The following is a 14745-nucleotide window of genomic DNA, read 5'->3' on the forward strand; positions in this document are numbered from 1 at the left end:
TTCTGGCCAAGCTCTCCCAGCAAGCCTTTCACAGATTTAAAAGGATTTTTTCTCTTTATCACTTGAAGACTTATATGAGTCCTCAGGCAAAAGTTTACCATCTAAGAAACATCAGCAAATTCTTCACTTCTTGTCAGTTTTGATGGGGGAATTGGATGAACCAAAGTTCTGGGAGAGAAATTTGCTTTAGGAGTGCGAGGTCCGACATTCTGTCATTCAGTTATCAAGCTCCTCATCCGTGGGAGTGAACTACTGTGAGTGCAAGAATAACTGATTTTTCCAGTTTGCTGGCCAAAACTGGAAATACAACCAAGCATATGAGGTACTATCTAAATGGAAAGATTTGCAAAATCAGTTGATTTTCAGAATTCATATATAAAAATGCAGTACTTTGTTGGAGCAGTGTTTCACCTAGTCCAGCATTTCAGCTCTGACGATGGCCACAGGACAGTACTTTGGGAAAGCAGGAGAGCCTGTCCACCATCTGCAAAACACGTCTCTCTTACTGCCCCGGCATCCGTATTCATGAGATTAGAGATGTTAGGGGGTACATTCATACCTACTCCCTTTAGTACCTGTTCACGGAGATGCTGTTCTTGAGGTCCAGGAGGGTGTGGAGACAGAAAGCAAGAAGAATGGGACAAATTCAAGCAGCACAAACAGGTATCATAGAGAGAGGTCTTTCCACCTCAGCCAGGTTGCATACCTGTATCTAGCTTTAAGCAGCGTGGCAGGAGTCAGAAAGACAGAAGCAGAAGTGTGCCAAGGACATGCCCAGACCAAGGCACCAGCAGGGCAGGAGCTGGGATCTCTCACACAGCTCCACGGGTCGGGTGGAGCGTCTCTCCGAGGGCAGGCCTGCCAGCATCCTTAGCTTCCCCAGGGCTCGGCTGCAGCTAGCCTGGCGGTCCTGCCGCGCTGCGCTGCCTGCCAAACATCTGTCTGCATCTCACAGAGATGACATAATTTGGAACAGTTTGTTTTCTCGACTCGGGAGAGCTTCAGGGCTGGAAAAGCAGGTCTGGAGATCAAGACGTCTCAGCAGAGCTTTGTGATAAGGCAAACCCCTACAGATTTGGAGTTTATTTTCTCTTCAGATATTTTAGTCACTTTTCTCACCCTAACCTGAATGACAGAAATCCACCAGCATTAATCTTCTGGATCTTTTCTCTCTGTTATTTTTGGTAACTAAGTACCACGTGGTGCTGTTTGACAGACTACCATGGGCTGTTCTTGTGCTCTGGATGAGCACGTTGGCAATGAAGCTTCCTACCAGTCTACTAGCTGACCACCTGCCCCGCGAGCAGGGGCCTGGGCCATGACCAGGGTACGCTGAAGCATCCTGCAGTCATGGTTTGGCCAACCAGTCCCACACACAGAGTGGAACAATCCTTAGCAAATGTGGATTTTTAAAAGCTAGCTATTGAACAGGTCTCTACGATAAAGTCCTGCTGTGTTCCCACTCTTTCCACAACTTCTTACAATTGACTAAATGCCTTATTGCCCAGGTATTCCTTCTTTCAGCACCGCCGTCTTTACCAGATCAGGGACTTCAGATCCCTTAAGGTCAGACGGAAAAAAAACCAGTCTGGACTTTCTCTTGCCTTTTGGGACTGTGAATGTACAAACCCAGGAAATCTGAGCATGTCTGTCGTGCAGCGCAGGTTCCCAAGCTAGCCGGTTTGCCTCACGGAGAGATTCGAGCCTGGACCTGGAAATCTTATAGCTGTTAGCACCATGTTACAGCTCGAAAAATCAGATCAGAGTCTGAACAGCCCGATTACATCCAGCACAGCACTGTGCTGACACAGCTTCTGTTCCTCATTTGGGAGCTGGTTTGTTTTCAGCTTCTTGGCTACAGGGTGCAGATGCGCTCATATCCATCCCCAAACCCTCAGCCCTACAGCGGCAAGAAGCAGCAAAGGCTCCCACTATTTCCTTGGAGCAGAGTGAGAAGCTTGTTAGTAAGAGTAGTAGTATATCGTACCCAGGTGAGCGTGCCTGCTCTGGCTGGGACACAAGGCTGAAGGAACTGCTTTCTACCCCCATTCCTACCTGCAGGAATCTGTAGGCGTAGGCATTTATTCTAGGGCAAGGCACAGGGACAAGGCTGCATATGCAAGGATGCTCTCTCACTTCAGTCAAAGTCACGTAGAGCAACTAATGTGGTTGATGCATTTGAGGAGGTCATTGAAAGGAAGAAGATTTCAATGCACCCCTCCACTACCTTGATCCCAGGCCAGAACTTTTTTAATGGGTTATTCTAACATTAGACCTGCTGAAACATCCTCAGGCAGTGACAGTATGCACCAGGATTTTAAATTTTTCTTAAAAAAAGACAGGTTAATTGCCAAAATAGAAGTTATTAAATTGCATATTTAATTAAAAGGGTAAGAAACATGATCCAGGGTAGAACAGAGAGAATTTTAAAGCTTTAGCTGGATATGCACAACTTGGCTGAAATAACTAAAAGCCCAAGGCCATCTTTAAGCCGTTATAGTACTAACATAAGCAATAAATGGATACCCTCACCACAGGATCACCAAGTGGAACTTACAGTGTGTTGAGGTTCTTCAGTCGCCTGAAGGCTCCAGGTTGTATCTCCTTAATGTGGTTGAAACGTAGATCTCTGAAAGCAAAAAACACAGTGAGCACACTCATAACACAAACAAGCCATCAGCAATCAGCATCGTCCACGGTGGATCTTGGAGCAACCTCGTCCAGTGGAAGGTGTCCCTGCCCATGGTAGGGGGTTGGAACAAGATGATCTTAAAGGTCCCTTCCAATCCAAACCATTCTGTGATTCTATGAAGGAAGGAGGGCTGCTGGGAGAGTCTGTCGCACCAGGCCCACCTGAACTGAGGTGCATTACAAGGAGTGTGGCCAGTAGGTCGAGGGAGGTTCTCCTTCCCCTCTACTCTGCCCTGGTGACGCCCCATCTGGAGTACTACATCCAGTTCTGGGCTCCCCAGTTCAAGAAAGATGAGGAGCTACTGGAGAGAGTCCAGCAGAGGGCTATGAGGATGAGGAGGGGACGGGAGCATCTCTCCTCCGAGGAGAGGCTGAGGGAGCTGGGCTTGTTCAGCCTGGAGAAGAGAAGGCTGAGAGGGGACCTTAGAAATGCCTCTAAATATCTTCAGGGTGGGGGTCAGGAGGACAGGGCCAGACCCTTTCCAGTGGTGCTCAGCGACAGGACAAGGGGCAATGGGCACAAACTGGAGCAGAGGAAGTTCCAGCTGAACCCGAGGAAGAACTTCTTCCCTCTGAGGGTGACGGAGCCCTGGAACAGGCTGCCCAGGGAGGTTGTGGAGTCTCCTTCTCGGGAGATATTCAAGACCCGCCTGGACAAGGTCCTCTGCAGCCTGCTGTAGGTGACCCTGCTTCGGCAGGGGGTTGGACTGGGTGACCCACAGAGGTCCCTTCCAACCCTGACCATTCTGTGGTTCTGTGATTCTGTGAAATGGAGACAAATACCAGGGAAGGAAGTGGAGGAGGAGTGGGGAGGATGGCTGGGGTCTACTACTGTCTGCAACGTCAGCCAAAAGCCAGGACAACCCTACATTTACAAAATTCATTTTAATTTCATAAAAAACTAAAGACTGAAAGGACTCCAGTGATCATCACCATGAACACCGGACAAGGTCTGTTGCTCAATATGCCAAGCTGACATGCAATGACGCTTGCATCTCATACTGATGTGTAGAGGAATGCACATCATCCCATGCACCCATTTTTTAGCTCCCTAGCAAAATTATCTTTGCCCTAAAATGGTTAAATCTGATCAAATCACCTAATATAATAAGCATTTCACTTCACATTCTGCTCTGCAATGCTGCAAGACTCAGAACAGCTTATCGCTGCCTGTATTCTAAATTTGTGCCAACTTCAATTAGAATTAGTGGAGTCCAGGGGATTCTGGCAAATTTCAAGGGCTGTCCATGTAACTACATCAACTCGTAGCCCTAAAACATGGGGTTTTGATTGCTAATGAGATAATAAAATAAGAGCTAAGTGGTTTAACCTGGTTAACCAAGTAGAAACACTTCTATAGGGAATGCACATTGATTTGGCACCTTCCATGGTCCAGTGTATTATAACAAATCGCAAGAGACTGGCAAGTGGTTTTTGCTGCTAGTTTCTATCTGAAGAACAACAATGAAGTTGCTTTTTCGTCTCCTACACTGCCTGATATCTCACATTTAGAGGATACACAGCTATTTCTCAGTTTAAGGCAGCCTTTTAAGGGCATTTGCTTTAAGAGGTGAGAAACAAATGAACATGCTGAATTGCCCGTAATTCTGGTGCTGTTACAAAGCACTTGGAGGCAGAGTTTACAACAAGAATTCTACAAATAGCTACAAGTTCAACACTTATTTTTAGAACAGGCATCAACAAGAGTCGTGGCCTTTACAAAATGAAGATTAGGAAGAGGTGCGTTCACTGCAGGAGGCTGCAAGCTTCAGCTGACAGAGAGGGTCCAAGGGGGCTGAAACGTCTTTGAGCAAGTACTCAAGGATACACAGTCTGTAGAGCGGCTTTTAAGGTGTAATATTTATTTAGCCTAACAGTTTGCAAAACTAGTTATTTTATGTCAAAAGATTCCCACTAAATTTTCTCACTTGTTAGGCAGAAAACACATGGCATTTTCACTTAGAGTTACACTAAAATATTCAATCTCTGCCTCGTTACCCCTCCGTTACCACTGAATGCAACAGACCACATGCCAGTGGAAGTTGTCTTTTCTGTTGTGTTTTTCCCTTTCTGTAACTTTTCAACTCTGAACAGAGGGATGGGAAGACCAATGCAGGGAGAAGTCTCTCCCCTTCCTTAGTGGTAAGCATTGCACAGAGTAGAGTTAGAGGGCGGGAAGGAACATGGCTTCAATATTTAAAAAAAACGTGTTGGAACTGTAATTTACCAGCACCATTTGTCCACTGCAAACCGTGGTCCCGAAGGACCACCCTTTGGAATTGCAGTTTTTAACACTAACTTCACCTTTGACATTTTCTGGTGTGTTTGGCTTCACTTGCCCTGCTTCAGGTGTGTGTTTCTCGCTCTTCTTGTTGGAAGGTGTGACACCCCCCTCTTCCCTGACGATGGAGAACTTCATTTCAAGAAAAGATGTGAATTAGCTGGAGACAATCCAGAGGAAAGCAACGGGAATGATCTGAAGTCTAGAAAACACGTCAGTGAGGATATTTGTATGGATTTTTCAAGGCAACGGCTGACACCATAAAGCCAAATACAATTAAACACTGGCAAAGGTGATAGCACAACACGCTGACTGTTCTCCACAGCCTCATTAACAGGAAATAAGGAAAGACTAGACCATGAATAAAGGTGAAGAAATGCAAACTTGATTTATACACTGCAATGCACAGACACCAACTCTGCCTGCCCCGGGGGGCTGTAAAGAGCCGTGTAATTAGCCCAGGCAGCTGGCTACAGGTAATAGGGAACATAACAAAAATCGGAAGAAATACACAGGGGTCAGGGCTGAAGCTGTTGATGCTCATGGAAGGCAGCGGGAAGCAGGCAGTGAAGTGTAAAACACCACTTTGGGTCACAGACTGCAGGTGGGGGAAAAAAAAAAAATCAGACTATTTTAATGAACAAAGACAACTGCAATCCTTCACACCCCAGCATTCACACATAAGCGTGTGGCTTCCACAGCTGAAACAAAAAGCAAAACCCAGAACCACAGGTGCCTGAAAACACCTCTGAAAACCCAGAAAAATAAAACACAAGCTCCTCCACTCCAAGGGTTGTTTTCACTATCGGTCGCTTGCTGAAAACAACTCCTTGGAAATGGCGCTGTGGAAGTTTGCACCTGGACTCCAGCTTCCTCAGTAAGCCCGACCTCCTAGGCAGCGGGTTTCTTTTCACCTGCGAGAGCAATAAAGCAAACCTGGGCTGCAGAGCCTGGCAGGAGTGACCCTGCATCACTGGGAGAGGGCTCACAGCTGGCACTCGGCTGGACCATCGCTCGGTGGTGCTCCTGCTGCTGAGAAGCGCGGGGATGGAGAGATGCCTCCCGACAGCTCCCGCTGCTGAGTGAGCAGCGGGGGTCTGGTTTCATGCAGGAACTTTTCCCCTACACCATCCGCAGGGAGCATATAATAAAAGTTAGCTTATTATTTTAATGAAACATATCAATTTTTTCTCTGTTTTCTGTTCCAAATAAGACCTTCAAATGAGTCCCTGGGCCCCAGCTGTCTTGCACTCCCTTGGAAAGCTCGCTCTCCAGTTCGCTCTCCATCACACAGAGGCAACAGCTTTCCCCCTAAACAAAAAAAGGGAACTGAAACAGTGCATGTCTACTCTGGGCACTTCATTTCAAGAAAAGATGGGAATTAGCTGGAGACAATCCAGGGGAAAGCAACGGGAATGATCTGAAGTCTAGAAAACACGTCAGTGAAAAGAACTGAAATGGCTTACTTAGCCAGGGATACCATAACTATGTCAGAACTTTACTACAAACAGAAAAGGGCAAATAGTCACTGACTAAAACTGCAGATTCAGATTCTTTAAAAAATATCTTCAATAGCAAAGCTAATAAAAAACTCAAGTGGACTGCAGGCGAGACAGACATTAGCCACATTCGGTTTAGGAAGGTGGATCCTGCCCTGGAGGCTGAAGGATGGATGAGACTATTCCGCTCTGTGTACCCAAGACAGCAGTAAAAAGACACTAGTGTGGATGTCCCTACACAGCAAAGAAAGCCCCTGGAGACGCAGAGGAACCCACATCTTCCTCCTGCATTAAAAAAACACCCAATACTCTGGCTCATCCACAGTGTTTTTCCTCCAGATCTTGCCTTAGCCTGAAGCTTAGCTGGTAACGGATGCCATGTAAGGCTGCACTGGGCAATTCCTGGCTTGCACGCATTTGATTGAGAACATTCCCTACAGAGTTTGTCCCCTCTTACACAGAAACGCTTGTTTCTCTCTACTCCCAGGGCACGCACTCTGGAAACTTCACATTTCTTTTCAGGAACAAGTGTGCTTTTCAAAGGGATCCACCCCACGGCTTCTCCCAACGTGCCAGCCCGTTCCAGCTGCTGTGTGCACCAGCAGCTGGGCTCCCTCACTCCCGCCTGCCTCTTCCCACCTTGGAATCTGCAAAATGGGGGCGAAAAACCCAAATCCCTTGTGATTTCACTCTCCCACACATTTTCAAGGTCAGCAGCCTGGGATTACAAGACACCTTTCCACAAGGAACAAAGGGGATAGCTGCTGCTAAAGGATCCCAGATCCTTTTCTACCCTCACATACACGGTGCCTGGAGGCTGTCCCGCCCCACGCCATACTGATCCCTCCAGACAACACCAGCTCGACTGGCTCAGCAGAAAATCTCACCAAATCCTCGTGCCAAAGCACCACAGCTCTGACAGGAAACTGGGCTGGCACACTGGGATAATCTAGGATCTGCTATTGAAACAACACAACTTTTTCTGACTCTGGGAACTCTTAATCCCACTGCAGAGGCTTACCAAGAATTTGCAAATGGATGGGGAAACAGTTCTTTACAGAATGACACTTGAATCTTCCTGATCCTCTCAGCTGCTATCAGAACAATCATTCCTGAAAGCATTGTGTTTAATAATTAACAGTGATTAGCATATAAAGCAATCAATGGCTTTTACAAGAAACTTCCACTTCTGTTTAATCCATTTAGGCTTTCACAGAATCATGTATTACTACGTTAACTAAGCAGATAATTAGCTACAAGCGGTATTTTACTGCAGTTCCATGGAAATTACTGGGTTTGTTTCACTGAAGCATCTTTTGTGTTCAAAACCTGGTGCACAGCAATGATGCTGACAGTTCCGGAGCATTTCACCCAGAACTGGTTGAGTAAGTGGCAGCCACCCAACCACTATCAACAAAGACACAGAAAGTAAAGGTGGTTTTACAGAGATAAGACAAGAGGTTTCTTACAGTATTTCCTGGGGAAGGGAGGGTATGAAAGAAATCCTAAACACGTTTTTGAAGTCAAGTTTCCCATATGTAAGAACATTAATCAGAAAGATGCTCGTTTCTTTTACTTCTCCGCAGAACATCGGAGTCACCTCTGCAGGTTCCCCCATCCTGCCAAGCAGCCCCAAGTCCTGGCAGACAGGAAAACAGCCTTGCTGAGATGGAAATGAAGCCTTCCAGACTCACTGTCATCAGCTCCCCAACTCAGGAATGTCCCTCTTGCACACGAGTCTCCAAATGGCTTTAATAAATGACAGCCTTCCAAATCCCTACATGGACAGCCGAGCGTTGCCATCTCTGCTAGGCAGATGAGGAGACCGCAGGGAGGCTCAGCGCTGGGGGGGTTTCCAAGTCCTGGCTCTTTTGGGGTGAACCAGCTTAAGACATGAAGATTTGACTGTTCAAAGAGTGAAGAGGAAGGAAAATGTGTTCAGCACGGAAATACTAGTAAACGAGACCATACGATCACGGGTGAAACACTGAAGAGCGAGCAGATGCAGACCACCTCGTGCTGCAGAACCAGACGATGCTCTCTGTTGCATTGCCACACCGCTTACATTTTGAAGTTTCAGGGATGAGCACACTAGATTTTAATTAAGAAATTACCACAAGCATTCCTGAAAACAACTTTTACAGATTTCAGCTGCCACAGACAGGGGTCAGATTTTGAAAAGGGCTCCCTCTGCGTCAGCTGGGGAAAGACTCAGCAGTCAACGCACCAAGCTGTTTTGATCCCACCTTCTCCGTGCGCGTAAGCCGGCGTCAGTGCTGCACACCACAGCGTGGCCCTGAAGGCACCACCAGGGCAGGAGGGGTCTGCTGGTGCTTCACCCCTGGAGGAGTCATTTCATCAGCTGCCACAGAGCACCCCTTTAGCTCTTGCCAACAAAGGCAGGAGCAAGGAATACCTCCAAAACATAGTTTTGGCCCTAGACGTATATTCAAGTAGGGAGATCACACAACAAACCATCAACCTCATCAATCTTAGATAATTGGAGCTATTTTGTCTTAACAGTGGGTATGGAGATTGGGGTCAGATCCTAATCAAATCAGCTAAGCCTATTCTTCAGCACTCATGTCTGCAAGGAGCAGGACACTCTCAATATCGGGCATATTTCCTTTGCACCGTCTACTCAAGATACGTCCCACGTCAGATGAAGACAACTTTCGCTCCTCCTCATGCGTGTTGTGACTCTGATCTGGAGGGATTAAATGAAAATTTCCAAGCATGATAGATTTACCTTTTTCATGGAGTCTAAGAAGCAGTAGCACCACACCAGCTTAAATGAACTGCTGGGGCATGCCTTAATACCAAGTCTCATGTAGAATAGGTGTCCGCTTTTTTCTTTTTTAAGGGCATGACCATTTCAGTCTTTACCCAGAACACACACACATTCTTTCACCAAAAGATACTGACTTCTTCAAGAGCACAGGAAAAAATCCTGGTATACCTATGGGGAGAAGGATGTGGTGAGGTCAATGAAAATATGAATACTCAAGTGGGAGCCAGATGATGCAGCACTGTGATGTTCAGTGAAGGCAGGATTTCTGAAGGCTTGAGGTAGCTACAATCCCAAGAGTTAGGATGCTTTCATCAAAAGATGCTGGAATGTTTCTAGGAAGGAAAACATGCTTTACATACCTTCCCTCTCCATTTTCCTTCCAATGAAGGGACTTCTATAAACAGAACATACAGAAGACTTTGGCCACCTCTAAAAGGTTTAATGAGGATTAAATATGAGTGCAAAAGAAGTCAGAAAGAGATCACACCTGGCACATCCAGAACGCGTGGGTGTGTGTTTAATGGCTGCATATAAGACTATCACACGCAGAGGAAATGAGTAATCCGTTCTTCAACCCAAAGCGCACGACAGAGACCACAAAGGGAGCAGCATTTCCAAGAACTCATTTGCTCAGGAAACCTTTTCCCAACAAATGTATAAAGTTCCTTCTCAAAACTATGCTCCTTTAGACAGACCAAGAGAGATACACCCTGTCCCACTACAGCCCTCCCTACTGCTGCGTAATGACCTGTGGGAGGAAGCAAGGAACCGAGCGGCCACCAAACAAGCAGCACGACGAAGGGAAACAAAACTTGTCACGCTGGCCGTGCTTACCCTGCCCAATTAGCAACCAGGTCTGTGAACAACTGGGTCACCTCCAGTTCATGCCAGCGATGCGTTCAGATCCCAGATACTGTGCCGCCTTTGCTTGTGCCCTCAGCTATGTTTCTCTACAAGTACTCATTCATTATGTGCTATGCATAATGCAGAAAGCAGAATAACCTACGGATAATTGGACTGCAACCCATTAGCTGCCAGCCAGAGGGGCACTTCTTTCCATGGATTTCTTCTACTCATGTCCACACGTTTCACAGTTTATTGTTTTAAATGTCACACTGTAGAACAAATGACTTTGAAGGTTAAAGACCTATTGAAATTTTCTGAGTGTATGTTTCACAGCTGTTCCCTTCCTTGGGCTGCTGGCGAAAAGCACTGCTGGAATCCCAGCGGTAACCAGCAGATCACATCTGGATAATCATGTTCCCGTTGAACAGACAGCAGCCAAAAATTCGTTTGCAGTTATACACCATGAATTTTTATAGCTTACTTATCTGTACACGTGTAGCCATTCCTGCCATCCTATTCTCTGCTCAGGATAAAATGCACAGACTTCATTACCAAAGAGAAATCGTCTGTTGCCAAAACCAGACATTGGGCCAGATCCTCAGCTGCTCCCACCTGGGATGGGGAAGGGAGGAGGGAAATGGCGACCAAAGAGGAGCCAGTAACAGCTCATCCATCCTGGAACTGGTTCCATGCCAATCCCAGCATCGCTTGGAGAAGGCTATGGGCTGCCCGAAGTTACGCCAGCTGGCTACAGCCCCGAGGGGGCCATCTGCCAACGGGGCTCGTTGAAGCACAGCGTGTGCCGGCTAGAAGACTTCCCCACTCTTGAAGGATTGTTAGAGAGGGGGTGGCACGGAGTCACGGAGGTCAGAAAGTCCCAAACTCCCAACTTCAAAGCAAACTCCATCTGGAAGCTGCAGCTGTTCTGCGAGGGAACTGAGCTGGAGCCTGGGATCGGTGTTTGCATCTGCAGTCACAGACTCGGTCCTGTTCATACCAAAGGGCAAACGTGGAAAATATCACAATCCCACACTTTCCACTCAGAATAACTCCACGATCAAGACTATTCTTTCTGTGATTCTGAATGTTCGCTCTGACACAACACTCCTCCCAGAAGAAAGATTAACATACCACAAAGCTGGAATAGTCAGGGGCTTGGTTAAGCAGCGTTCTTTGATCTTTCACAATGAAAAAAACTTCAATTATTCAAATGCTATTTATAACAGATAAAACGGGATGTTGGCTGGCAAATGCATTTGCATACATTAGATCTTCAAGATAGCCAGAAACTCAGGATTTTCACTTGCCACACACCATACAAAGGCACATGATCTGCCAACAGAGAGCACTTACCAGGCTCATATGGCTTTGTATCTACAGGGATCTCTGTTCTTCAGTATGGGTTTTGCTTATAATTATGCAGACAGTATTAAAAGAGAATAAACCAGATAAATCTCCTTCAAAAATACTGGTCTATAAAGGCGGTCATCCCATTTTAGAATATCACTACTTTTATATCTCACACCTCTATCACCTAGTTAATGTTTAAAAACCCAGTTTCCCATCCAAGATTGTGGCTATCACATTAAACTCAATAAACCAGCTTTCCAAATGGTTACGCAGACAACACACAGACCATTTACAAGCAGTGTACACGTGAACTACTTAGAGCAGGGGAGAGGGAATCAGGGTGACTGTATACACTGCACTGGAAAATCTGGTCACCTTTCTAGATTGGTTTTACAGACAACTACATGCGACCTACATTACAGCAAGATACTATCTAGAATTTTACTAAAGCTGCAAGGACAAGCCATGGACCAGAGTTAGGTTTTTCTTCCTGCAGCACAGAGAATGAAGTGTGGAGTTGCCAGGGGGGGTTTAGAAATACACCACTCCAGTACCAAAAAAAAGTCGGTGACCACAGTAAACTTCTTCCCTCTGCACTCAAAGAATCTCTCCCAGAAACACACTCAGGCCATCCAGTGTGAGAGTCAACATCTCATTTCAAACAGAACAGAAATTAAGCTTTACTGAGCTCAGAAATATCTCAGTTCAGCCAACAAAACAAATTGTTCCCCCAATAAAATCTATGTTTAAACATGGAGAAACAAGTTATTTTACACTAAAATCAAACAGCTTAAGGATCTCTAAAATATTTTCATATCTCAAGACGCAGGGGAAAAGGGGGGAAAAAAAAGTTTGGTGACAATTTGGCCAGTCAGACTCTGCAAGTTGCTGCAGAGCAGGTAACCACCATCCAGTTTGTGACAAGCCACACAGTACTGACCGGTTCCACACTGTGGAATACCCACCCCGCCAGCAGCCTCGGGAGAGAGCAAGTCCAGATTCTGACCTGCCCCACGTCAGGGTGACTTCCAGGCAGCCCAGCTGCAATCAGTTTTCCCAACAACGTAGCTCTGGCAGCTGCAGCAAGCGTAGACATTTCCCCGTGTGCCACTAATGCTAGAACCTCTGTGGTTTCCACCCACCAAAGCAGATGTGGATGGCAGCAATTAAAATGCCAGCACCCTGCCCACTTCTTGTTCCTCAGGCTGCCAGCAGAGAAACTGCACTAGCAGTATTAGTGGGCTGTTTACAGGAGAAATGCTGCTATAGATGTGCTGGCTGAGACCAAATTTGGTTTGTTACAGGGAAAGGCTTCTCAAACTAGTGCTGAAAAAGCTTTACGATCAGCAGCAGCTTAAGGATGATGAGTACAAACAGAAATTTTTGACAAGTCTTTCCCACTACTTACAAAACAGGTCTTTCGAATCAAGGGATCAGCTAAGAGTAGCACAAAGGGAAGTATTATCTTAAAGCCACCTGTAAGTTTAGGATTAACTACTTCAGCATCACAGCGAAGTGCTCTTCTGGATCTATCAGAGAGCGCTGTCTTGGCGTCCCCAGGCGTCACATGCCCTTTTCCTCTACTTTTTCTGTTCGAATGGACTCAGTCAGCAGCTCCCTCTCCAACAGGTACTTTCATTTCTCAAGGAATCTGTGAGTTGCCACAATTGTTGCTTTCCAAATCAGCTTTAAGTTTGGTTTGTATAGTTCAGATAGAAACTGGAAAACCAGTACGTAAAGTCTAGGAAAGAAATGGAGTTGTATTATTAGAAAAGTGTTTTTTTTCAGTAGAGACAAAAGCCTGAACTGCTGTATTTCCTCTCTCCCCTACGCCCATATACAAAGCCCTCTCACATGTACACTGTGTACCCTTCCATTAGCTCAGTTTAAGACTTGTGACCTTTGATCCTCCGAAACTGTCTTCCAGCGATCACCCTAGCATTATTCTTGTTAAATTTTTCAGTTCCCTTGATTGTCCTGTTAACAATTAACTAATGCCAAAAGCAGCAGTTTCTGCTTTATGCTTTAAAAGCATGAAACAGTTTGCGATGCAGACAATTCTGCAGAAATAAGAGAGGATAAAAAGCATGCTCTTGGCCTTGGCTTTTTCTTTCTTCTTTCTAAAGACCAAGCAGGTAAGAGAGACAGTAGAATGAAATAGTTACTCACAGTATGTTTGTCTGGGGTGGGATATCGGGGATGGTTTCCAACATCAGATGCATGCATCTTACTGTAGTCCTGAAGCACAGGCAGCGACTAGGACAGGAGCAGGAGAAACTAGGCAAGAGGAGAAAACACAGAAAGCCTGGAAGAGCCGAAGAGGTGATCAGCATGATGTTTGCTGGAGTGTATTTGCCTCGATTCTGAACTGCAGGGAGCTGACAAAAAAAAGTTTCCCAGCCCCGAGGTCCAGGAGGAGGGGACTCATCAGCATGTGTTTGCAATTAAATTAAGGCAGTTTGACAGTCCAGCCGCCCACCCTCCCTGCCCTTATGTACATCACTGAAGATCAGGCTGTTCCCACCCCTCTTTAACGGCGGTGCTGAAAGACAAACTCTTAATTTTGATTTATTTTTGCCTTGTTTTTTATTTTGAACCGGTGCTGAAAGACAAACGCTTAATTTTGATTTATTTTTGCCTTCTTTCTTATTTTGAACCGCAAGTTAACTCCTCACCTTCTCCTCAGGCGTTTACCTGACAGCACGCCCTGTGCACCTCTGTGGACAACGACCAAAATCTGACCCTGTGCTTCCAGGGCTGCGCTAGGACGCAGATGGCCCAGGGTCAAGTTTTTACATCAAAATTTCTGCCTTAGCACACTCTCTGCAAACTAAGGATAGCATCTTATCTAACAGCCTGTGAAACGCATCGGGCAGTAAGAGCTTTAGGGTGAAGGCTGTCTCTTATTACATGTAGTTATAACATCCAGCAAAAACACATCTCCAACCATTGACAAGAGCATGGAATGCTACAGATAAGTGATTTTAAAAGTGAAATCACTAACAGAGATAAATAACCTGCAAATAAAGACAAAGAATCCTGATGGTAGGCATTCTGTAAAGTTTCTTAGACAGAGTAAAAGCTGATTCATTTCAAAGACCTTTCAACCAGTGTAATTTCTCTTTACAAGGATGTCATTTGGAAAAATGTCAGGATTTTGGAGAAATTAAAGGCAATTGAGGAGTAAAGAGGGAAAGAATGAAACCACCCAGTTTGAACTGTAGGAAATGCAGATCTCAGTTTGTTTCTCCCACTAGATGATAAAAATCGAGATGCAAAAGGGAGGT

The 14745-nt window shown here is 45.8% G+C and overlaps 1 protein-coding gene across 3 annotated transcripts in view; it reads right to left on the reverse strand.

Moving 5' to 3' along the window:
• LOC104328816 (peroxidasin homolog) overlaps positions 1–13795 on the reverse strand; it is a 46863-nt gene extending 33068 nt beyond the window's left edge. For all 3 annotated transcript variants that reach the window (XR_012765815.1, XM_075438848.1, XM_009933877.2), the window contains exons 1-2: positions 13628–13795; positions 2558–2629 (exon numbers count right to left, since the gene is read on the reverse strand). Coding sequence is in view for 2 of the 3 variants with exons in the window: in XM_075438848.1 (XP_075294963.1) it covers positions 2558–2629; positions 13628–13791 (236 nt within the window). In the remaining variant the exon portion in view is untranslated. The remainder of the gene's footprint in view (positions 1–2557; positions 2630–13627) is intronic.
• Between the last annotated feature and the right edge of the window lie 950 nt (positions 13796–14745).

This window comes from Opisthocomus hoazin, chromosome 18, assembly GCF_030867145.1.
Source record: "Opisthocomus hoazin isolate bOpiHoa1 chromosome 18, bOpiHoa1.hap1, whole genome shotgun sequence".
In the NCBI taxonomy this organism is placed as follows: Eukaryota; Metazoa; Chordata; class Aves; order Opisthocomiformes; family Opisthocomidae; genus Opisthocomus; species Opisthocomus hoazin.